The 25,948-nt window shown below is 42.7% G+C and overlaps 1 protein-coding gene across 1 annotated transcript in view; it reads right to left on the reverse strand.

Annotated features, from left to right (window-relative positions):
- Window positions 1-25,948, reverse strand: part of Hacd3 (3-hydroxyacyl-CoA dehydratase 3) — a 36,705-nt gene that overhangs the window by 5,977 nt on the left and 4,780 nt on the right. The window contains exons 2-8 of the mRNA XM_048424208.3: window positions 19,407-19,449; window positions 13,638-13,711; window positions 12,700-12,864; window positions 10,769-10,820; window positions 7,761-7,871; window positions 3,804-3,931; window positions 318-430 (exon numbers count right to left, since the gene is read on the reverse strand). Of these exons, the coding sequence (XP_048280165.1) occupies window positions 318-430; window positions 3,804-3,931; window positions 7,761-7,871; window positions 10,769-10,820; window positions 12,700-12,864; window positions 13,638-13,711; window positions 19,407-19,449 (686 nt within the window). The remainder of the gene's footprint in view (window positions 1-317; window positions 431-3,803; window positions 3,932-7,760; window positions 7,872-10,768; window positions 10,821-12,699; window positions 12,865-13,637; window positions 13,712-19,406; window positions 19,450-25,948) is intronic.

Raw genomic sequence — 25,948 nt, forward strand, 5'->3', positions numbered from 1 at the left:
TACCATGCCTCAGGAAGGCGACTAACTAACCCTCCACCCAGACTGCTGCTCCCACCTTGTGCTTCTCCAGGCTTCTCAAGTACTTCCCTCATGGTTGGGCCTTGGGTCTTTGCAACCCAACAGTGAGACCCTGAGGTTGCAGTAAGACGGGTCTTCTATTCTCCGGTTCTCTGTTCCCTACAGCCTGGCTCTAATCGGTGCAGAGCTCGCTGATGAAGCTAGAATTCTCACATGTATGATGCTAGCCCCAAACCAAATGAAACTTCCAGTCAAGGCAACAGCATCCACTCCAGAGAGGGGCAAGTATTTCTACCCACCTGAAAATTTCAATTGTGCTCCATGAATAAAATACAAAGAAAACCACAGCTTTGTTTTGCATTTCTTCCATGGTGCCAAAGATGATAAATAGAATAAAATTTCTTCCAAGAAACTGTTAAAAAAAAAGACCCAAAAGAGAAAATTTACATATCGTATCTATGTGCACATCTACTTCTATATCTGTCTGCATGTCCGCAGCATATGCATGCATGTTCCTACAAATGCCCCCTTTTTAAAGCCTTTGCTAAGGTTTTATTGGGGGTGTCAGGGTGGAAATGAGTGTAGTGTGCTGGAAAGAGTAGGTTCTCTCTTACCACAGGAGATGTTGAGCTTGGAGCTTGTACCCACTAAGCCATTTCATGCCCCTTGTTACAGTATTGGAAAAATGATCCAAGCAGTCTTTGTCAATAAATAGGTACTTTTCTGTGTATAGAAATACATCACCTACATAATGTGTACATTAAAGTGATACATGCCTTCCCAGTGAGAAATCACTCCACCAATTAGAGATTAATAAAGGAAAAACCCTTTAATAACAGTGCAAAACTGGTTCTGGCTAACACACAAAACGAACCCAGCCCTGAGCAGAAACCCCCATTGACTTAATAGTTTCAGGGACTCAAGTTACACTTTGAGCAATTAAACACGTTTCACACAGAGAGAAATCCCAGAGTTTGGTTGTTTGGACAAATGGGGAGATTTCCAGTGTAAAAAGACAACTGTCATAGTTGTCTCCAGACACATCAGGGCTACTACCAGACAGCTGTTACCCAGGGTCATCCTGCCTGATGGCAGAATCACACTATTCCTGAGAAGAGAACCAAGAGCATTCTTTTAGCTAAATTCTGCTCTGTGCAACTCAGTATTTCCCAAGCACGTTTGGTAGATCCTTAGAACATTGAGTTATTACTGTTTCTCCAGTATCAAAAGTGTGCACACGTGCGCGCACACACACACACACACACACACACACACTACAAAGGATACTGCCAATGAACACTGGTGCCTGCATAACCCACAGTACGGAACAGAGCATTACAAATCCAGTAACTGCTGTACTATATACAATGCAATGCTGTCCTGTGCGTATCATTCCACTGCTTGTCTGCACAGCCTACTGCTTGTGCGTGTGTTCTACGCAATTTGCTATTTTACAGAAATTTTTTAAGTTTATTTTTATTTACATGTATGTGTGTGCCACCTGTATGTGGGTACCTATGGCAGCCAGAAGGCAGAACTGGAATACTCTAGAGCTAGAGCTACAGATGGTTGTGAGCCACCTGACATGGGTATTGGAAACCAAACTCAGGTTCTCTGAAAGAGCAGCGAGCACTCTTAACTACTGAACCATCTCTCTGGCCCCCATATGCCTATTGTTTAGCCTTTGAGAATTCAAAGATTACTCTGTAATTTCTATCACAGATACCTCTGGAGGACTTGGGGTCTCACCAGCTACTCTAGGCTGTCCTTGCACTCAGACCTCCTGTCTTAATCTCCCAAGTACTGGGGTTACAGGCTTGTGCTACCATGCCAGCTCATAAACAGTACATCCCCTGCCTCCAGAAGGGCCAACCCTTCAGATGGAAGGTTTTTGCTGACAAGACTGGGAGCGGCAGGTTTATTTACTTCACCTCTGCACTACCTTGTGATACTAAACCGAGGCTGGAAGTTCTGTGGTTTTGCAGATGGTGTCCAGCCCAGCTCTGCATGCCCAGTCACTTCGTCTTTCAGTCATTTGATCTAAGTGGGTATTTCCTTCCTCTGTCTACATTAGCAGAGCACATGTTCATCCACTATTGAATCTGCTGAGTTTCCTCAAAAAGAATTCTCTACGGTAATTTTGTAAAGCCAATAAGCACATTTTAGTCTACTGATCCATGTTTATATAGGAAATGTTTTCCAACAAACTACTTCAGCTAAGTACTGGGCCTGATTCTTTAATCTTTTCTCAAAGAGCAACAAGGAACCTCCTCCCTTGCTTCCTAGGCTTTTGGTCTCCATTGCTTTCTTATCATTCCTGCTCAGTATCCAGGAACTGTCATTTGAGTTGGCTCACATCTTCACTCTGCACTGTAACCCCACAATATATGTTAAATGCTCCAGTCAACCTGCTGTGGCAAATTCAGCCATCAAATAAGTCAAAAATAAGCCCTGTCAGGGCACACGGCCATGCCCAGACCCAGAAGCTCACGCCCACCATGCCCTACATGAAAGGCACTTCCTAGACAGATGGTGATTCTGAGTCTGTCCCTCCAATTGGCAAAAAAAAAAAAACAAACCTGAGTTTTTACTTATCATGGTTCTTAACATACAGAATATAATATTCTACATTATTGTATCACACACTATCTCCTGTTACTTTTTAAACTAAACAGACAGCCTGTTCCTAGGGGCAGAAAAACCCTAAGTAATAAAGTTTGCCACATTAACTAATACCTCTCTTGCCAAGCAATTGCCCTGTGGGAACAAATGGCTGGGAGAGCAGACAAGCACACGGCGCACATAAAATCAGCACTGCGATGACACCAGCAACCCGAATCAACTGTTTGCCTCTGCAGCTGAGCAACATTCTGCACAGTACGTGACCCACTAAGGAGCGGGACAAAGAGGATCAGAGACCTTAGTGCTCCATTCCTGACAATAACTGACTGAGGCAACAAGTATCGGAGGGAACAAAAACCTTTCTAGATGCTGAATCTTAGCAGCTAAAGCCACCTACGTACACTGCAGAAAAAGCGGAGGGGCAGGAATTCTTTGTTCAAAGCAAGAAACAGGCTTCTCTGCTCCTGCTGGAAAATCAAACAACCCTGAAGTTCTTCATAACGTTGTCATTTCATGAAAGTGTGATAAACAAAGAAACAGGTCAGCAACAGGGAAATGTGCTTTGGAAAACATCAGTGCTTTACAAGTTTCCTCTAAGGCCATGTATGGTAGTGTATAGCTTTAGTCCCAGCACTCGGGAGGATCTCTGAGTTGTAGGATAGACTGGTCTACAGAGCAAATTTTAGGACAGCCAGTACTAGAGAGATCCTGATTTAAAAAAAAAATTAAATTTCCCTCCATGCTGAAATAAATTATGCATTCTATGTAAATAAATATATTCAATAACTGAAACATGGCAGCCAGGCAGTGGTGGCACACACCTTCAATCCCAGCACTCGGAAAGTAGAGGGAGGAGGATCTCTGTGAGTTGAGGTCAGCCTGGTCTACAGAGCAAGTTCCAGGACAAGCTCCAAAGTTACACAGAGAAACCCTGTCTCGAAAAACAAAAAACAAAACCAAAAAGAAGAAGAAGAAGAGGAAGAGGAAGAGGAAGAGGAAGAGGAAGAGGAAGAAGAAGAAGAAGAAGAAGAAGAAGAAGAAGAAGAAGAAGAAGAAGAAGAAGAAGAAGAAAGTAATCACTGAAACATGACAAATTATGACCTATCTACTGGATACATATTAAACTCCTTCGTTCCTCACTCTCACATTCAACTCTTCGATACCTGGATAAGAGAAGGCAGCACTGGGGAACTCGTGACACCAATCGCGGCATTGAGGGTTTCCACTAGTGCCAGCATCTGGCAGAAATACATCATGTCAGCCACGGTGTGGAACGTGTCGTAGAAGGACTCTAGGGCACAAGCATACATGACCAGTCAGTCCACCTTGAGTTCTAGCAGAGGCAGTTCTCAGACTAGACCAAGCCTTACAGGGAAAGAACTTGGAAGAGAAAACAGACATGGAGTCAGGTTCATGCTTCTAACCTAAGCCAAGACAGTCTTCAGGACTCCCAGAAGAGTGAGCCCAAGAAAATGAACACAAAGACCCTGTGTCCTCTTCTCCTGGTTTAAAAAAAAAAAAAAGGCACACCTAGCTTTCATTCTGTTACTATCTAATGAAAGAAGAAATCGATGTACAAGACAAAGCGGTAACTCTTTTCAGATCACTGCCTGTTCTAATTTAAAGCTAAATCTCTATCATCTATATTATATGGGCAACGAAAAATTCAATTACACGTAGATACAAAGGTAAAAAAGTATTGCCTAAAATTAAGTTTCAGGAAGGCTATTGCAATTAGCAATAGCAGTTAGAAGCACACATTGCTCTTATAGAGGACCTGAGTTCGGCACCCTGCACCACATAGGGAAGCTCACAACCACTTATAACTCCAACTCCAGGAGATCCAACTCCCTCTTCCTGGCGTCCAAGGTACCTACATTCATGTGCACATACACATACTTGCACATGCTCACACATTTTTAAAAATAAAATCTTTCAAAGTTGGTTATTATTATTATTACCACTTTCTAATGTATTTGGCAGTTTGGTCTGCATGTATTCCTGTGCATCATTTATATGCTTGGTACCACAGGAGACCAGAAGAGGGCATCTGATCACCTAGAACTGAACTTAAAGACAGCTGTGAGCTGCCATGTGGCTGTTGGGAATCAAACTCAGGTCCTCTTGGAAGAACAGTCAGTGCTCTTAGCCACTGAACCATTTCTCCATCCTCTAAAAAATAAAATCCTTAAAATTAGGTTTCAAAAGCTTTAACTGTGTTTGTAGCTTTATGGCTACTAATTCTTAGAATTCCAAGAATCCATTCTAACTAAAAAGAAATAATGGTTCTAAAGGCCTTATTAATATAAGGTTGTCCTCTGAAACATTTCTAAGTGCATTACTCTATAAATGGTCCAGTTATCTCAGAGTACAGACCATTTGAGTTAATTATTTGATAAAATTCAAAATGTTCACTAGTGCTCGCATGAGGCTGACACATGAGCAGCGCTTTCTGAGAGGCCTGTCTTCACCAACCCCACCTGAACATGCTGCTCCTGCAGTCCTCACACCAACCCCGCCTGAGCATGCTGCTCCTGCAGTCCTCACACCAACCCCGCCTGAGCATGCTGCTCCTGCAGTCCTCACACCAACCCCGCCTGAACATGCTGCTCCTCCATTCCTCACACCAACCCTGCCTGAACATGCTGCTCCTGCAGTCTTCACACCAACCCCTCCTGAGCATGCTGCTTCTGCATTCCTCACACCAACCCTGCCTGAACATGCTGCTTCTGCATTCTTCCTTGCAGCACTTCTCAATCAAGCACCACTGACATCCTAGGCAGGACCATCTCTGTACTGCACATTGCAGAAAGTGGGGGATTCCTAGCCCTGCCTACTGAATACAAATAACACCCTTAAATCACTGCAACAGCAACAAACATCTCCAAATGCCTCCAATAAAACCAAAACCAAACCCCAACAACAACAAAAAAGAAAGAGTCAGGCAGTGGTGGAGCACACCTTTACTCCCAGCACTGGGGAGACAGAGGCAGGCGGATCTCTGAGTCTGAGGCCAGTATAGTCTATGGAGTGAGTAGTTCCAGGACAGCCAGGGACACAGAGAAACCTTGTCTTGAAAAACAAAAATGAAAAGGAAAGCCACTGGCAGATACAAACATTATTCATGTATCTGTAATCTAAATTCTCAGTTAAGAGGGTCCATAGAAAAGCAAATAACAGTTGAGAATTGATCATCAATGAGCCAACAGGCCTGCTCCACCCCACTTGACAATTTGAGAGCTTTTGGACTGAATCTCCCTATGGCCAGCTGTCTTCAGACTCCTTATGACAGCAGGCAGTGGTGGCACACACCTTTAGTCCCATCACCCAGGAGGCAGAGGCAGGCGGATCTCTGCTGTGGGTATTTGTACACTGTGTGAAGATATATTGCTGTGACTGGTGTAATAAAGATTTAAATGGCCAATAGCTAGGCAGGAGAGGATAGGCGGGATTTCTGAGGAGAAAGAGGAGAAATGTAGGCACACAAGATTATATCAGCAAGACGCCAGGATAACATGACCTAAAGAGGTCAGACATACAGTACAGAGTAGAGGTAACCAAGCCACATGAAGAACACAGATTAATAAAAACAGGTTAATTAAGTCAGGCTGTGGTGGTGCACACCTTTAATAACAGTACTTGAGAGGCAGAGGCAGGGGGATCTATGTGAGTTTGAGGCCAGCCTGGTCTACAGAGCAAGTTTCAGGACAGGCTCCAAAGCTACACAGAGAAAACCTGTGTTGAAACCCCCCCACCAAAAAAAAAAAAAAGAAAGAAAAGAAGGAAGGAAGGAAGGAAGGAAGGAAGGAAGGAAGGAAGGAAGGAAGGAAGGAAAAGAAAGCCAGGTAAATTTAAGTTATAAGAGCTACTTAGAAATTTCATAATTAATAATAAGTCTTCATGTCGTTATTTGTGGGCTGACAGTCCCAATGAAAAAGTACCATTATAAATCTCTGAGTTCGAGGCCAGCCTTATCTACAAAGTGAGTTCCAGGATAGCCAGGGCTACACAGAAAAACCCTGTCTCAAAACAAACAAACAAAATCCTCCTTATGACACTTAGCATGCATGTATGTACGTGTATATTGCTGCACACATGCCATGGCACGCATGTGGTTGTCAGAAGACAATTCCTGAGTTCAGTTCTCTCCTCCGACCATGTGGGTAGTGGAGCTAGATTTTCAGGCTTGGCAGCAAGCACCCTTACCTTCTGAGCCATCTAGGCAGCCCCATAACCAGCAGCCTTATCAAGAACACTCAAAATTCACCCACCATCTTAGGTTGAACGAGGCAAGCATTTATGTATCTGAAGGTCCCTGTTTCCCTTCCGTGTGGCTTCTGATAAAGTCACACTAACAGCAGAGAGACCTGAGACGTCTTCGTTCTCTCACGTGATCACACAGAGGCAGCTGTAAGCTCCTGGGCACATGGCTTTCCTAGCCTGCCACTGTGCGCACAAAGCCCACTGCTGGGACTGGAAAAACAACTCATAGTTCCTCCTCTTTCAACAAACTCCCCCACTAAACAGCTTGACTGCCATAAACCGCAGGTGGGTAATTCAGGGCCAAATAGGAAGATGCTCGACAAGAATTCGTTTTCTTTTCAAACAGCTTACACTTTCTATTATAGTTATATTTTCCCCACACCTACTTTACAAAAGAAACTCAACTTTTAGGTCGCCCACATTCAAGCTACTGGAAAACTGTATTCTGACTTTTTTGACTGTACTGGTTTGCAAGCTGGTTTGGTTTCTTCCTCTCAAACAAGAAAAGAACAATTTCTACATTAATTTTAGCTTCTCATGAGTGTTGTCCCATGCTATTGTTAACTCTTCCTATATGCTTCACAATGTCACACTAGTGAATACTCCACAGAAGTTCCCCACTGATGAAGACACGAGGGGAGTAACTTAATGTCATGTGTGTCACGTCTGAAGAAACTTCACCTGTGGTTCTTCTCCATCACACACATCTGCAGAAGTGAAATCTCTCGGGCTGCTCCCATCAGCCTGTCTCACCAGGAGCTGAAATGAGTGCTATGGACACACGAGGAAGGGCAGGAAGAGCAGGGTGACTGTTCGTGTCAAAGGCAAAGAGAGCTACTCACAAAGTTCATACTCACCTTTTCCCAAAATAAAGAAGCGCACCGTCAGGTTGACAAAGATCCAGGAGAAGCCCAGAAGCTGCACGAGGTTGTACATGAACAGGTACCCTTTCTTCAAGCTTGTAAAAGCTGAAAAGAAAGGAGGGCAGTGAGCTATCCAACACAATCCCAGAGAGAAGCTCTGGACTCTAACCCTTTCTTCCACCTAGGTGGTTCTAAGCTCCCACACAGTTATCTGGCCCATGTCTTCCTAGCCTGAGTTCCCTCTCCCATAAAGAAAATATGTTGAACTTTGCCTGCCAACCTGTATGTTCACCTGCCTCCTTTCATAGACTTGGCCAACTCAGGAGAAAAGTACAACCCCTGGCAACAAATGTAGGGAAATAGAGTTCCCTTCAGTTCTTGCTCTAGTTAACATAATCTACAGGTTTCTCTTCTCTGGAATTTTAGGAGTTTTTGTTTTTGTTTTAAGATTGTGCAGACCAAACTAGTTCACTAATAGAAACAATACTTGAAAAATAATGATTCTGAGATTTGGTCCTGGCTGAACACAGTGTGCCAGACACCACAGAGAGCCTTATGGGGACATGAAGAGAGTGAAAACACAGACGCTGCTAAGAGTTTATAATTGGTTCAACAGCCACAAATTTTCAAAGAACATCTTCTGAATATTTACAGGTGGGAAAAAAAAGAAACTAGGCAGGGGAAAGAGGCAGCGGAAAGGTCTCTAGAGGTGGATGCCTCTAGAGAAAGCAGGAGGAGGATACAGTCAGAGGCAGGAAGATGTCGACAGAGCCAGGGTTGTGAGGGGCATGGCTTTATAGCGCCCTCACAAGAGAGGGGAAGAAAGGATGAGTCTGGGGCAGAGAGGGGGCATTCAGATTTTGCTGCTCCTCGCCAATTGTGACATCAATATTCTCACCAACACAGGCTGATGGCCACACCACACATTTAATAGTGTGAGCAAACAGAAAGCCCATTCTACAGGGCCAAAAAGTACTAGACTTAACACACTTAATCAAACTTCTATTCTTCATAAAACAAAAATGTATACTTCTTTCCCAAACATGAAGAACCTTATCATCAGGAAACTGAATTTTGAAAAAACAGCTAAAGCCTTGTCTAGCATCCTGAAATTCATGTAGTTTAAGATTTTTGTTTTGGTTTGGTTTGGTTTTTGGTTTTTTTGTTTGTTTGTTTTTCGAGACCGGGTTTCTCTGTAGCTTTGGAGCCTGTCCTGGAACTAGCTCTTGTAGACCAGGCTGGTCTCGAACTCAGAGATCCGCCTGCCTCTGCCTCCCGAGTGCTGAGACTAAAGGCGTGGGCCACCACCGCCCGGTAATTTTTTTTTTTAGTACATCTAAAGTTTAAAACACTAAAATGAAATTAATGTAACTATCAAAGGTGGCCTTTAAAAAAAACAACTTTATTATTGGGTCAGTCATGTTGGTGCCCAGCACTTTGGAGGCAGAGGCAGGAGGATAGCTGTGAGTTTGAGGCCAGCCTGGTCTATACAATAAGCTCCGGGCCAGCCAAAAGCTATTTTGTGAGACCTTGTCTCAAAAATTAAAACAAATAAACAAAAGACAAAACAAAACAAGAAACTGCTGTTGTTATTATTAGGGGGCAAGTGCATGTGCCATGGCTCAAGTGTGGAGTTCAGAGGACAACTCTGTGAGGTCAGTTTTCTCCTTCCTCCTTTCTGTGGGTTATGAGTTGGATTCGGGTTCTTGGAGAGTGAGCGTCTTCATCAAGGTGTCTTCTTTGCCCTCACTGAGTCTCTTTAGAGACTGTGCTTTTATTCTTTGAAGACTATTTTTCTAAATTAGTGGCCACTCCAACCTTCTTTAAAACTCATTTGAAACGCACAACACACACATGAAACACACACACTCAGAACCTTAATGTATAAAACACAAGATCATGTAAACCAAAGTAGAGCTTCTTGAACGACCTACCCCTCCAAAGCATTTCTGAAAACCCTTGAGGTACCAGAGAACACAATTTGGAAAGCACTTCTCTAAAGCTGTCTTCTTCCCTACTTATGGGATGCCAAATAATGCCCTTGCAAAAGTTTGATCTCATCTCGTTCTGTTGTTCACAAGTAATTTTCCATAGTCCAGTATGAGCCTGCCATTAGAGTCCCAGTTCTTGAGGACGGTGCCCACAATTAACTCACCCAGCCCCACGCCTAGAGCTGTTCCGCTGCTTTCCAAGCAGCATGTGTAACAGGCAGCTGCTGCACCATCACCAAAAACATTATATATTCACTTACAGATCTTCTTTCTAAAAAACATTTGGCTAGATAAAATGAAATTTTTTCTAATATTCTGAATAGCTGGGCAGAAGAGGCATATGTCTTTAATCCCAGCACTCGGGAGGCAGAGGTAGGCAGATCTCTTTAAGTTCAAGGCCAGCCTGGTCTACATATTGAATTCAGGCCAGCCAGAATTATAAAGTGAGACCTTATCTCAAAAATATTAACAACAACAATAATAATAACCATAATAACTCTGAATAGGGGCTAGAGAGTCAGCTCAGTGGCCAAGAGTACTTGCTGCTATTGCAGAGGACCCCGGTTTTGTTTCCAGCTCACAACTGGCTGTAACTCCAGTTTCAGGAGAGACAGTACCTTCTTCTGGCTTCCTTGAGTACCCCACATGCATGCACGTGATACACAGACACACATGCAAACACTTTCCATTTTGAGACTGATAACCACAGGCATCTACAGCACAGCCCTTCACACTTAAGAGAGAGGAGACACCAGGCTGCAGGTTTGGGTGCCGTCTGCCCCTAGTCCGCCCAGGAGACGGAGGTTCTTGTCTGCTACATTAGCCTTGGTTTACTCAGACAAGGCTAGTCCTAAACAGAAAGGAAGCATCTTAAAAGGTAAGGCTTTGTTGGGTGTGCATATCGTAAAAACTAACACAGACTCACCCAAGCATTCCTCAGAGTGAATTTCCTCCCCCCTCCTGCCCTGCCACCACCCCAACTCCATCACAGGACAACTGGGAGCCACTTACTTTCAGGGGAGCCTTCGTTTTCTAGTCTAAGTTTATTTAGGCGTTCTTCCTCCTAGAATGTAGACAGAAATTTTCCAAGAATACAAGTTAAAATTCCTGTATGCTTACAAAAGGCCAGGTGTGGGGAAAGAGATCAGACCCCTTAGGCCACCTCTTTCTCTTGTGATCCATGCTCTGCTGAGACTGTCCCAGATCACAGCTTTGGATTTGAGCATAGGATACTTACTCAACTAATGGCTAATCGACTAGCTTCTAGACGATTGCCTGGGACAATCTTTACTCTTACATCTGTAAAGGACACCCTTTGCAGACTTGTTAGAGCAACAAAGAACAGCAGCTGAAGGCAGGAAATGCCATTTCATTTTTTAAGATTTTTATTTACTTATATTTTAACTAGGTGTGTGTGTGTGTGTGAGACCATGTGAGTACAAGTGCCAGAGGAGGCCACCAGATCCCCTGGAACTGGAGTTAGAGGGGTGTTGTAAGCCATCTGATGTGGGGGCTGGCAACAGAACTCAGATCCTCTTCAAGAGCAACACTTCTAGTATAAGGTGTATTTTTTTTTCCAGAGCTAAGTTATGTCCATGTCCAGGTTCAGTGTAAATTTATTATTAGCTTAATATACAAACAGACACAAAGTTGCATGTCTAAGTATATATGTATGTAAGTATATATGTATATGTATGCATAGAGTATGTACACCTGATCGGGCTGCTATTAATCACTCTCCAAAAGTAAAACAGGTTGGACTACAGAGATGGCTCAGTGGTTAAGAGAACTGGCTGCTCTTCCAGAGGGCCTGGGTTAGAGTTCCAGCACCCACACAGTAACTCAAAACCATTTGCAACTCCAGTTCCAAAGGATCTAATGTCCTCTTCTAGACTTTGTGGATAGAGATCTACACGCAGACAAAATACCAATACCCATAAGTGAAATGGAAAGAAAAAAAACAGTTCCTTAAAGAAATGGTTATTCTAGGACTGAAGCAAAGGATATATAAGCTACGCCTGGGGTAAATTATATAGAGTGTCAAAAAGTAAGAAAGAATGAAGAGAAAAAAATAAAAATAATATCCTACAATGGTGAATGATGTGGGATGCCCCTCTGTATACTGTTGATATGTTTTATTGTCATTGGTTAATAAAGAAGCTGCTTTCAGCCATTGGCTTAGCAGAGTAAAGCCAGGAAGAAAATCCGAACAAAGATGTAGAGAGAGAGAAGGCGGAGTCAGAGAGACACCATGTAGCCGCTGGAGGAGAAAGACGCCTGTGCACCAGTACCGGTAAACCACGAACCTCGTGGTAAAATATAAAATAATATAAATGGGTTGATTTAAATGTAAGAGCTAGCTAGAAATATGCTTAAACTATTGACCAAACAGTATTGCAATTAATATAGTTTCTGTGTGATTATTTTGGGTCTGAGTGGTGGAGAAATGAATGAGTGGCCAACGTGAAAGAGCCTACAATACCCACAGCAGGAATGATTTGATCAGCGAGAACAGTGTTAGATTATAATCCTAATCATAAAATAATGGAAATGACTGAATGAAGAAACGGAAGAGAACAGAATTTTTCATGTAGAGAATTTTCAAACAAATGATATGGAGACATATCTCCCTACTCTGAAAGTGTGATCCATGTAGCGAAGAGCGGGGAGAGGACCCAGACAAGCACGGCCTTGGCCAGCACGGCTCTGACATCTTCAACATGTGATAAGAATGGCATTTGACCTCTCCCACAGAAACTATCACTTTGACCTGACCCTCAAGTAAACACCACAGGAACCCCGAGTGAAGTAGCCTCCCACACTTCCATGGTGAGTACCCTACAACCCTGTCACCAGGCCTCCCAGACAGTGTAATGTGTCCCCATCCTATCAACCTCCACGATTTCCATCTTCAGTAGTGATAGTTTAGCATGCTTACTCACCTTGGCTCTCAGTTCCATCTCTGCGTCGGATTCATCCAGCCAGCGATCAAAGTCAGGGGCCAAAAACAGTGGGCGCTTCTCCTGCTTGGTGAGTCTCTCCCACCAGTGGCTCACCTTCTTCTGGACTGTGATGTTCACCTGCCTCTGGGTCAGCCTGTGCACCGGCTAGGAGAGAAAGTGAGGATGTCAGAACTCCTTTCCATGCACTGACTGCACCATGCTCGAGTGGCTCCACAGAGAAGATTTTCTGCTTCTGCAAGGCATGACATGGGGAATATTCTAGGGCAAGGGCAATTGCAAAGAACAGCGAAGTCTTTCTCTGATTCTGTTCTAGCTTTTCACTCTATCTCCACGGCAAGCCCATGGCATGTGCTCAGGCCCTAGCCAGGGCTATCTGAGCTCTCTCAGAACAAGCCTCTGCACAAGGGGATTCAGGAACTCAAGTGCCCAAGCAAGAAATATGAATACAGAATCATCAGCTTCCTGAGGCTAAAAGAAGGAAACTGTTTTTACACTCCCAGGATTTTCTTTCAAAACCAGCTACCTTCGTCCTTTCTGTTCACTATGATCCTGACTGCCAGAGTCACTGAGTCTCATGAAAACCTCACAGGGAGGGCTTCAACCATCTGTCACCCTACTCTCCCCTGGCATCACTAAAATAAGAGAACAACAGAACTGGGAGGGATCTAGAGATTTCACCTGAGTCTTCATCTAACACATGAGCAAAATGGAAGTTGACATGACAAACAATAGCCAAAAGCAGATGCAGCTCAGGCCCCCAGCATTCCCATTCCTCTGCAGCTAAAACCAGAGCTCTGTTCCAAATAGAACGGTATCACTCCCCTTTGCTCGTCATTCTCAGATCCTGCCCTTTTTTCCACTTAATTGCTAGTATGCACCTCCTAAATGGAAAGGCTATGAGAAAGCAGAGAACATACCTCTGGCTTCACGACGTCAAAGAACTCCAGGTGGAATTCATAGATGTTGTCTCCTTTGGCACCATGTCCCTGAGCTTCAAAGAAAAGAAATGTGGAGTTTCGTGAATTTGAGCAGAGCAAAGCCATCCAAAAATCAGCCTGCTACATTGCTTTGAAAAAGAAGGCAAGGGGCTGGAGAGATGGCTCAGTGGTTAAGAGTACTGACTGCTCTTCCAGAGGAGCAGGGTTCAATTCCCAACACTCACAGCTGTCTGTGGGAGCATGGGAGTACAGAAGCATGAGGACAGAGCAATTCGACAGATGAATAAGCAATCCCAAGGGCAAACTTGAATTCTGTACGCTTACTTGTGGTCTGTTTGGGACTATTTATGCTACCATAATACAGTCTGAAGAATACCCAGTAAAATAACAGGGGAAAAGGAAAGAGGAGGAAGAAGAGGAAGGAGAAAAGAAAACGTTAGAAGAAAGAAGAACAAAGAAAGGCCCAAGGAGGCACAGAGATGAGATTTAACTTTCACATTTACTTTGATTCTAAATCCTGAGCAGAAAAAAAAATCAAGTGTGTGTACCATCCTGAGTGGGTTGGGGCAGGCTGCAGGGAAATGTGGAGTCCATGAAGATACACCAGTATGCACAATGCCCTGGGCTCAAGTTCCAGTACAAAGACAGAGTAAAACCGGGGTTGGGGGGTGGTGGGGGGCAGATGGGGGAGAGAATTACAGGGTAGATGCTGAATTATCTCAAAAATGGCTCTAATCTAAAAGCCTTCCAACCAGAGACACAAATGAAGACAGAGACGACTGTCCTTTAGCAGTCCCAAATGCAACAGGGCAGAAGACAGGCAGAACTGCGGGAACCATCCCTAAGGTGGCCGTGCCATCCCTGAGCCAGGACATGGATCTTTGCCCAGGTGCCGGTGACCACTAGACGCAGCAACTCACATGGGACACCCCCTCCTTCTGCTCTCTTCACTTGACTCACTCGGGTTTCCCTTCCCTCCTCTGGCCATTTCAGTACATCTGCCTAATATTTGCCGAGTGGCTATTATACTCTAAGACCACACGTTCCGTAAGGAAGAACAGCACATAGGCTGAACCCTAAAGCCTGCGCTACCACAACTCTATCTTGAAAAACAGAACAAAGTCAGACTGGCTTTAAGAAAGTATACCAGGGTGGGTAGAACTGCAGGTATGATGAAAATTCCACTTTTCAATAATCCCAGGAAGCCAGGCATGGAGGCTCATACGTGCAGTCACATCACTTGAGAGGTGAACAATAGGATCAGAGAAGTTTACAGTCAGCCTCAGCTACACAGTTTGTAGCTAGCCTGGGCTACAAGAGATACCATCTTTAAAAAAAGAAGAAGAAGAAGAAAAGAAAGAAAAGAAAAAATAGACAATAATTCTGAAAAACTAGACTGGCAAGAGAGTAAGGAGACCCATCCACTGGCTGCCTGTGAACACAGGCCAACTGTCTTGGGCCCAACAGGAAGCCTGCTCAGAAGCTACAGAGAAAACATGGGCTAGATCCTGGGAATCAAAGACCATCAGAACAGCAAGAGATTTTCAGGCCTATAATCCAGCACTCAGAAAGCTGGGACAAGAAGATCTAGAGTTCAAAGCTATCCTGGACTACATAGCAAGACCATGTCTCAAAAAAAAAAAAAAAAGAAAAAGAAAAAAGAAAAGGAAAGAAAAGAAAAGGAAAGGAAAGGAAAAAGGAAAAGGAAAGAAGGAAGGAAGGAAGGAAGGAAGGAAGGAAGGAAGGAAGGAAGGGAAAAAGACATGTTCTGAGGATACAGTTTAGTAATGGAGCACATGCTCAGCATATGGGAGGCCTTGGGGTTGATCCCCACATTCCTCAGCAAACATATAATAAGTTGTCTATTATAGAATATTATTTTAAGATGTGTTATATTTGCCAGGCAGTTGTGGGACACACCTTAATCCCAGAACTCAGGAGGTGGAGGCAGGAGGATCTCTGTGAGTTCAAGGCAAGCCTGGTGGTCTACAAGAGTTAGTTCCAGGACAGGCTCCAAAGTCACAGAGAAAGCCTGTCTCGAAAAACCAAAAATAAATAAATAAATAAATAAATAAATAAATAAATAAATAAATCAACAACATTTTGGTATACCAATGTGGGGCTAAATTTCCATGCAGGGCCTAAGAAAGCTGGTAGGAAAAAAAAAAGGAAATAAAAAGAAAGGATACAACTCCTTTAAGATGAGCTGCTGTTCAACCAGCAGTGCTAAATAGAAACTAGAAATGGCGAGCTAAGTCAAAGCCGCTTATGGCAACGCAAATACCGACTTCCATAGCTAGAAAGGTCTAATGCAGTTCTTGGGCACGAGCCTCCAACCAAGCTGATGGCTCTAGGCTTGGCTTTCCCAACCTGAGAAGCAGGCGGAGCCGGTGGATAGAGCTGCACAGACAACCCAGGAGTAGCCTAACAGTCAAAAATGCCTAAAAGATATGCAGTGAAAGAGTCCAGATGGAAAAACTCTAAACAGTTTCCAGCATATTGTTCTACAAGGTGTGCAGGCTTAAGAAAGAAAACGGGTTTAGTCATAGAAAAAATGAGTTTTAAAAATAAAGTCTTTAAAGAGAGAGTAAAAGTAATATAAAAGAAATAAGCCACGTAGAGATGGGTCATACACAGGGAGTCTAGATCTTATAGAGTATTGTGTTGATTTTGAATTTTTTGAATGCTCATAGCAAACAGCAGCTAAGAGACCTGGAATTGAAAAAAGGGGACTGTTGAAATAAACCTGCCTATATACTTTAGGAATGCCTTAACTTTAAAAAAAGTCAAAAAATGTATATGTCAAGCGGAATCAAAAATGCTTTGAAGAAGTGATTTTGCTTTTGTTTACACAGGACTTAAGAGGCTGTGGACTCATTCCAATTAACATGAATCTGGTTTGATCAAGGGAGACCTTCTGAAACTCGACAAGTGATTCAACAAAGGTCTTCCTAGAACTTGGCCATTATCTCAAATTTTCTCATAGACCCTAAAGATGCCTTCACTCACACAACACCCACACAACGCCCACATTCCCATGAGTTGGATTGTGAGTAGCTTTTGGTCATTTGATGGGTAATGGATGTTTGCTATAATTTAGGGACATAAAGAATAAAAAGATAACTATTAATCTTAGATATATTGCATTGGCATAAATTTTAGCATACTGAAATTCAAATTCAAATTTAGCATACTGAATAGCAAATTCAAAGTCAATTTTGTTACAATGTATATATGTTTCTACTTTTGTGTAAAGGACTTTTGTATATTGATACAAATTTAGGGTGATTTTTGTTACAACACACTGTATATGTTTCTACTCTTTAAAGGATTTTTTGAATATTGATACAAATTGAAAGTTATTTTTTACAATATATTGTACATATGTTTCTATTCTTATTTAAATTATTATACCTATGCAGTTCATTTAAAAATATAAGGTAAAATTTTAGTTGTTTTGTTTTTTTACTTTTTGGGACAGGGTTTCTCTTAGTAGCTTTGGAGTCTGTTCTGGATCTGGCTTTGCAGACCAAGTTGGCCTCAAACTCACAGAGATTCACCTGCCTCTGACTCCCAAGTGCTGGGATTAAAGGCATTCACCATCACCACCTGGCCAAAATTTTACTTTTTGAAAGCTATTATTATAAACTATTGAGGATAATCCAGAAACATATATTAGTAGTCATTTATAACAGTCAAATTTGTTAGGCATGTTTTCTAGATCATACAGACATATATGTATATATATATATGTGTGTGTGTATATATATATATATACACACATATATATATATATATAGCATTTTTAATGTTTTGTTAACTTAGGACTTTTCATGCCAATGAGAAATATCTGCTCCTGGTAGCATCAATTTATTTCAGAGATAATGGGCATTGAAGAAACTCCATAGAATTTTGCTTTCATTGTGGCAAGGTTAGTCACTGGGCAAAGAAACTGTTCTTGACAATGTGCTATGCAGACTAGACATGCAGGACACATAGGAAAAAGACTGTTGAACTTTGCCAAAGCAAAGCAGGGCAGTTCTTCAAAATTCCCGCTTCACAGAAAAGTCTGCCAGATAGTCTGCCAGATCCAGAGGAAAGAGACTGACTAACTTTGCCAATACAAGGCATTACAATCTTTCAAACTTCCTGCTTCACTGAAAAGTCTGCCAGATACTCTAGGCCTGTAGAATGAAAATAAATATCCTAATATTGAAGAAGAACTTTGGGTGACTGTCCGGGTAACAAGATGTCTCTGTTGTTAGGTAATATTACATCCTTCTGGGTCTTTGATGGAGTTAAAGACTAAATAATTATAGTTTTCCTTAGTTATGATAGAAAATAAGTTAGGTATAAAACTTTGGAGTCACTAAGATAGGATGGATGGGAGTGTCTTCTCTGAATTTGTTAAATACAAATGGACTTAATATTGTAAATGTAATTCTTACTTGATAGCTGTTTTGTTGTATATAGTATTACTATGTTAAAGTTAAAACCTTTCATTTTTATTTAGACAAAAAGGGGGAGTGTAGATTATTATTTTAAGATGTGTTACATTTTTGTTTGTGCTGTGGAACATTTGTTTTAATGCTGCAAAGATGTGCTGCAATCTTTTATGTTGTATTTATTTAACTCTGTGAAGCTGTGATTCTGTCAGTCTAAAGCACCCAAAGTTCTAATAAAGAACTAAATGGCCAATAGTGAGATGGGGAAAGGATAGGCGGGGCTGGCAGGCAGGCAGAGAAGAAGGAAGGAATGAGAGAGCAAGGTGAGGAGGACTCCAGGGGCAGCCACCCAGTCAGTCATGAAGTAGGAGTGAAAGTAAGATATACAAAGTAAGAAAAGGAAAAAAGTTCAGAGGCAAAAGGTAGTCAGGATAATTTAAGATAAGGAAATCTGGCTAGAAATAAGCCAAGCGAAAGCTGGGTATTTATAAGAAAGAATAAGCCTCTGTGTATTCATTAGGGAGCTGGGTGTCAACCCCCCCCCCAAAAAAAGACCAAAAGAATAAAAAGAGTAAAAAATACCAGCAACAACAGTTGTCTATCTTTGTTTTCATTATAACTCAATTTTTTCCTAAATAAATTAAAATTTAAATACTTACTTATGTGTATGAGTGTCACCTGCATGTCTGTCTGTACACTGTGCCTGTGGTTCTATGTCAGCTTGGGTCACAGACACAGTCACTGATGTGTGGCAATACTTGATTATAGGGAGTCATCCAGATGGTCCAAAACTCTGATTTTTAAAAATCAATATTGGGGCTGGAGAAACAGCTCAGCAGTTATAAATAGCTCTTGCTTCTCTTGCAAAGGGCCAGAGTTCAGTTCCTAGCACCCATGTGTGTGTTTACAACCATATGTGACTCCAGCTCCAGTTCCACTCATCTGGATTTTATTGTCTCTCTCTCACACACACACACACACACACACACACACACACACACACACACACACCGCTTCTAAAATATAAATATTTTTGCAAAGTATGGTGACATGTGACTTTAATCTCAGCACTTGGGAGGCAGAGGTAGGGATCTCTATGAGTTTAAAGCCAGCCTAATCTACATACTGAGTTTCAGGCAATGCAAGGTTACATACTTGAAACATAAGAGCCTATTTCAAAAACAAAATAAGTAAATAAATAGAAAGATAAAATAATTATTTTTTAGAAAAAAATAAAAAGAGAAACCACCATCAAGCCTTGAGATCTCTACCGAGGGCTGCAGTCATCTGTCCAGATACTAACCTTTGAAATGCAGCACATTTTCCGTGATGCTGATGGCAGGGTTCTGTGAAAAGAGACCAGGGATACAAGACACATTTTAATGTGGAGAAATTACAACAAAGCAGAAACTTCCTCCCCTCCTCCTCCTGGAGACTGACTTCCTACCCTGTGCCTCGCCACTAAGAGTGGGGAGTCTGCTCACATCTCTGCAGGTTTCTGTGTCTATGGGTACACCTAGCTGATTACAGCCACCTCCAAGGACTCTGAACTGCTCTAACTCTGTAAAATGATTAGGCTGTGAGTCAGTCCATTAGAAGGACGGTTAGGAAGGCAAGGGGCTATGTGAGATGGATGGGGGAACAGACAAATCTCTGAAGCTACATCCCTGATCGCCCAGTGGAATGGATGAGTCACTTCCTATGAGAAGATAGCAAAGAACAAGACTGAAAGTGGACCGCAGTCAAGGGTGATCTGAGTTGAGAACAAACACAATGGGAACAGAGTGGTGGGGAACACCTTCACCAAAGTGGGAAGTCCCAAAATAAAGACAACAATTACAACAGAGCTGGGCTCACAACAGCATCTACAAACACGAAGCACACTGTTGTGGTTCAAACAGCCTCAGGCTCCACATCCCTTCAACTTCCAACTGAAAAGGAAGATTAGGCTCAAAATTTTCCAGATTTCTAGTTTATCCCCAGAAAGTGCTTTAATGCACACCTTTGGCAGCCTGGGGGAAAACTAAAGCTTTTCTCCAGTGGATAAAAAAGCCCATCTCCTACCAACAATTCACGGTGGCTACGCGAGAGGGGGTACAGCCCCAGCATTATAACTGACACATCTATTTTTCTGCTTGACTCTCAGCTCTCTGTACTCTATCACTCATCAAAGGAAACCACCGAGGCTGAGAGCAGTTGGGAGACAGGGTGAACCAGATCAATGGACACCTTACATGCTCTGTGTGGAGTGAAAGCTGAGTGAGTGTCCAACTTCACACAGAGGGCCAGAATCTGGGCAATCTCTGAGACAGGGGGACAGACAGAAATAAAGGCCTTCATCCAAAACAGGACTACAGGCAGTTATGCACCAGAGCACAAGGACACAGCTCTCCAAGTGTATTCCTGTGCCCTGACCACTCCCCAGTCACCCTCAGTACCCAGTACTCTACATCTCCAGACAATCTGAAGGTACAAACCCAGCAGAGGGGCATAAGATCCCAGCTTACACCAGGACATCTGCTCGGTACACAGACCCATAATGCTAAGGACACATGATGACCCTGCCTTGATTCATTGGAATTATGCAAGACAACAATCTCTACCCTAATTTCAGACCCACTCCCAAGAATTCACTAGGAGCTGTGTTGGGAATTGGGTCCCTCATCTTCTGGTATTGTATTTCCAATACAGATAAGGAGAGAAAAGTAAGATTTGTCCCAGAGGGAAAACTGAACTAAATCTATACTCTCTTCCACTAAATATAGCAAGGATGACTCTAGTCTCATGTCAACCTCTAGAAAAGGGAGGCTACATCTCTGGGAATATTGTGGGGGTGTCATTAGTAAGAAAAACAGGCACATTTTGCACATTTTAATTTATTTGATTTTTCACACTGTTGGAGACAAACTCAGAGCCCTGTGCATGCTGGGGTGGGGTGCTCTACCACTGAACTATATATACTCCCCAATTCAACATACAGGTTTCTATGTAAATATTATCATGGAGTCTACATAGTTCTGGGATGCCTTAGAGGTAAGTTTCCAACCTAGGTCTTTCCTTATGTTCACATGCCCTAATTCCATTGGGTAGGGGACCAAAAGAGGCTTGGGTGGCCTGGTTTTCGCTCCTCAGGCAGACAGATATGTCCAAGAAAGGCTCACATACTTTGCCATACCACAAGCTAAGTAGGTGGTTAAACATGTTTGTGAGCTAGAGGTTTCAGGTGCTAACTCAGCCAAAATAGAGCAGGCATGCATGTGGTGCATAGATGTACACACAGAGAAAACACCATAAACCATATACATTTAAAATAGCCGGGTGTGGTAGCACACACCTTTAATCCCAGCACTCATGAAGCAGTGGCAGGTGGATCTCAAGCGTAAAGGCCAGCCTGGTTGGTCTACAGAGTGAGTTCCAGGATAGCCAGAACTATGACTATACAGTGAAACCCTGTCTTGAAAAACAAATTAATTAATAACTAAAAAGGCTTATTCCAGAAATAAATTCAAAACTGAGTGGGGGGAGGAAGGGAGACCCTGTGACAGTAAGACCCTGTGACAGTAATAATCTTAGAGGATATAACTTACATGGAAGAAGGCTGTGTTGCTAGGTGAATGGAACTTTAATATTGTTATAGCTACCTGGTACACTGAAACATGTATCATTATGAGCTAATAAATTTGCCTAAAGGTTTTAAATGATACCAGCATAGCTGCACTAGAGAGGAGCTGGAGGCTGCTCTTTATGATTGATCAATTGATTGATTGATTGATTGATTTTGTTGAGACAGGGTCTATCTAAGTAGCCCTGACTGTCCTTGGAAGACCAGGCTGACTTCAAACTCAGAGATCCACTTGCCTCTGTTTCCCAAGTGCTGGGATTAAAAACGTGCACTACCACCCCCTGTTGCACTTACTCCTACTGGGGACAGAAGGCCCCTGCTGAGGCTACTTGAACATGAAGTCGAAGTCATGAGATGTTCCTGATGCTCTCATGTGTTATACTGGGCTGTATCACCTTTTATGAGCCAGTTTTTAACTCCTAAGGACTTCTACTTTGTTCACTGTTCAAGCAATTAGGGATAGGAAGATTGATGTAGGAGGTCCTCTGTAAATGTGTTGCTTTTATTGGTTAATGAATAAAGAAACTGCTTTTGCCTATAGCAAGGCAGAACTTAGCTAGGTGAGGAAAACTAAACTGAATGCTGGGAGAAAAAATGTGGAGTCAGTGAGAAGGCATGTAGCCCAGCCAGAGATAGATGCCGGAACTTTACCTGGTAAGCTACAGTCTCATGGCAATACACAGATTAATGGAGATGGTTAATTTAAGATATGAGTTAGCCAGAAATATGCTTAAGTTATTAGCCAAACAGTATTGCAAATATAACGGTTTCTGTGTGATTATTTCGGGGCTGAGCAGCCAGAACAAACAAGCAGCCTCACACAACAGAAGGTGAAGTAAGCTTACTTCTAATTAGCCTGATCTAAATGGAGGGAAAGACTTCCAGAGGCATATCACACCCTTGACAGAGCTTGAGTTTTGGTCTAAAGGACAGTTTATAGGGGAGACATTCTATGCCATGCCTGGGGAGATTTTAAACTCTGACCTTAATTTCTAATAGCCTGCACCTTGTTGAGCTGCAACACTGAGGTTCAAGTTCACTTAACTGAACAAACATACTCAGGGCAAAAGCTTTATCTGAGTTCCCAATTTCACACCTACTTATTTCCTGACTCCTTGAATTTTTGTTATTCATTCCCCCCCCCGCCGCCCTCTTTCTAAACAGGGTCTCACCACTGAGTACTGAGTGGCCTAGAACTCGCTATGTAGACAAGGCTAGCCCCAGAGAGATTTTGATATTTTTATTTGATGCTTTTGTTTTTATAGAAAGGCCAATTTGCACAAACCAGCCTTTTACTAAAAAATGAATAAGCCTTTGCTTATGAAAGGTACATGGCTGGAGAAAGGAGCAAAAGATGGCCTTGAAGTATGTTAGATCTTGTTTCATATCCTACTTTAATCATTTTTATTTGCCTCTCTCTTTCATCTTCAGATCCACAACCCTTCAATCACTGTAATTTTTTAAATAATGAGACTACTTAGCCAGGTGGTGGTGGCACACACCTTTAATCCCAGCACTCGAGAGGCAGAGGCAGGCTGATCTCAGTGAGTTTGAGACTAGCCTGGTCTACAGAGTGAGTTCCAGGACAGCCAAGGCTACACAGAGAAACCCTGTCTTGGGAAAAAAAAAATTAAAAAAGAAGATTTCTCATAGGGCAGTGAAATGGCTCTATGTGTAAAGATTCTTATAGCAAGACCTGAGTTTCAACCCCAAAGCCCACATGGTAGAAGGAGAAAATCAACTCTTGGGTTATCACCTGACCTCTAAACATTTGTCTTGTGTGCACAAGCACATACAATAATGGAGGGAGAAGTTGAACAAAAACCCCACTTACATTTCAAGACTATACTGAGCATTAAGTTGGAAAAACACACACAGGGTGCTGACATTAGCAAGCACTTGCAACCACACTGCTTTCTGCCTCCTCTTTTGGTTTTTCAAGACAGGGTTTCTCTGTGTAATAATCCTCGCTGTCACAGAACTCGCTCTGTAGACCAGGCTGGCCTCCAGCTCAAAGAGATCCGTTTGCCTCTCCTCCTGGGTGCTGGAATTGAAGGTGTCATGCACGGGCTTCTTCTTCCTCTTAAAGCATCTAAGTGTCCATGCCTGCAGAATGTAAGTTTTAATGCCCCTTTCTTCCCCTCACCTCCAACAGCTTCTTTCCTGAACTCACCTTTGTTACAGTACTTTCAACACTGTTCTGAGTTACTGTTTATCAGTTTCTCTGGTCCTCTGGACTTGCGCTGATCGACAGCAGGGACTCCATATCCCTAAGCCTTGGTAATTGCTCAAGGAAGTCAAAGTAAAGCAATGCACCCACTTTCTTAACCTCTGACACAAGTGCAGAGTTGGTGAACTTTCTACACAGTGGGTTGCCCTTCTCATTCACATCATTGATATTTAGCTTTGCCTGTGTGTGATGAGAACCTGTGCAGAAGAGTTAATGCGGCAGGTCTGAAGCTGCAACCAGGAAGCGGTTCTGCAGGAAGTCGCAGAGACAAGGACCCGTGCAGGTAGAATGCAGACATGAAGACCCACAATGACTTAGCTCAGACTCCTCTCCATCTTTATTCCATGTCTTGAGAGGGTGTCTTGAATTTACCAGCTACTGTTTTCCATGGAAAGATTTCCCAATAACTCTTCACTCCATGTAATAATCCCACAATTTCACAAGGATCAATTTTTTTTTCAGCGCTAGGAATGGAACCCAGGGCCTTACACGTGCTGGTCAGGCACTTTGCCACTCTATGACATTGCCAGTTCTTGTATGGCTTCTTTAAAAAAAAAAAAAATTCTGGGTCATTGTGGTGCTCGCCTTTAATCCCAGCACTTGGGAGGCAGAAGCAAGTGGATCTCTGAATTTGAGGCCATCCTCGTCTACAGAGTGGGTACCAGGACAGCCAGGGCTACACAGAGAAACTTTCTCAAAAAAAACACACAAACACAACAAAACTTATGAGACATCAGGATTTCCCAGAGGGATGTTCACTGAAACAAAGATAACCCCACACCTGTTTGGTTGAAAGTGTGTTTCTGGTGGCCTCTAATTAGACAATGATGAACACCCTTAGTAAGATGAGAGAAAGAGCATACCAATGGATAAGGAAGCATGTACCTTAATTTAAACAGCATCCCTTTTCCATCCTATATAAAATAATGATGCATTTTGCAAACAATTAAGTCTAAGGTACCATGAATTTCTAGTTTTCAAAACAAAATACTGTCCTGAACTCCACTCGTTTTCTTTTTGTTTTTGTTTTTTTTTTCTGGTTTTTCGAGGCAGGGTTCTCTGCAGCTTTGGATCCTGTCCTGAAACTAGCTCTTGTAGACCACACTGGCCTTTAACTCACAGAGATCCACCTGCCTCTGCCTCCCGAGTGCTGGGATTAAAGGCGTGCGCCACCACAGCCCAGGCTATTAGCTCATATTTTAAAACTGTTTATATGTGGAAATTGTTTATGTTCAAAAAGGGACTCTTGCATTACGGCTAGATGCCGGTTCTTTCCTTTCTCTCCCTCCCCAAAATCAAAGCCTTCGGGCTGGATTGATGATGAAGTTCTCTCCACATATCTCACTTTGCTCACGGCCTCCCACTCCACGGTCACCTCTAGATGAGCCACCTTATTTCTCATCTGTACTATGATAATAACCTCCATTTTAAAAATGCTCTCCCAGGGCTAGAGAGGCGGCCCAGTGGTTAAGAGCACTGGCAACTCTCCCGGAGACCTGTATTTGATCCCAGCACCCACACGGCAGCTCACAAACTGTCTAAACTCCAGTCTCAGGAGACCTGACACCCTCCATAGCTTCCATAGACACTGCATGTACATGGTGCACAAGCATACATGCAGACAAAAAAATCCATACACAGAAAGTAAAAATAAACCTTCAAAAGGAAAAAAAAAATGGTCTTCCAAAGCCAGCTCTGTAATCCTTCTACCCAGAGGTAGAGGCAGGAGGCAAAGAAGCTTAAGGTTATCCTCAGCTACAGAGTCAGCCTACGCTCACCCTGTCTAAAAGAAAGAAAGGGGGATGCCCTTATAATTTCACATCATAATGCCCCATTAAAAGCCACAGAGCAGATGCAGAGAACCCCAACACCCACACACACACAAGGTGCTGGGATGCAAACACAGGCTGTCAAGTACTCTAACCACTGATCTGTACCAGAAAGCCCCCGAGCAATTTTTAAAACACAGATCCTAGGGAGTCATCATTCTGCT

This window comes from Myodes glareolus, chromosome 4 (assembly GCF_982192425.1).
Source record: "Myodes glareolus chromosome 4, mMyoGla1.1, whole genome shotgun sequence".
Taxonomy (NCBI): domain Eukaryota; kingdom Metazoa; phylum Chordata; class Mammalia; order Rodentia; family Cricetidae; genus Myodes; species Myodes glareolus.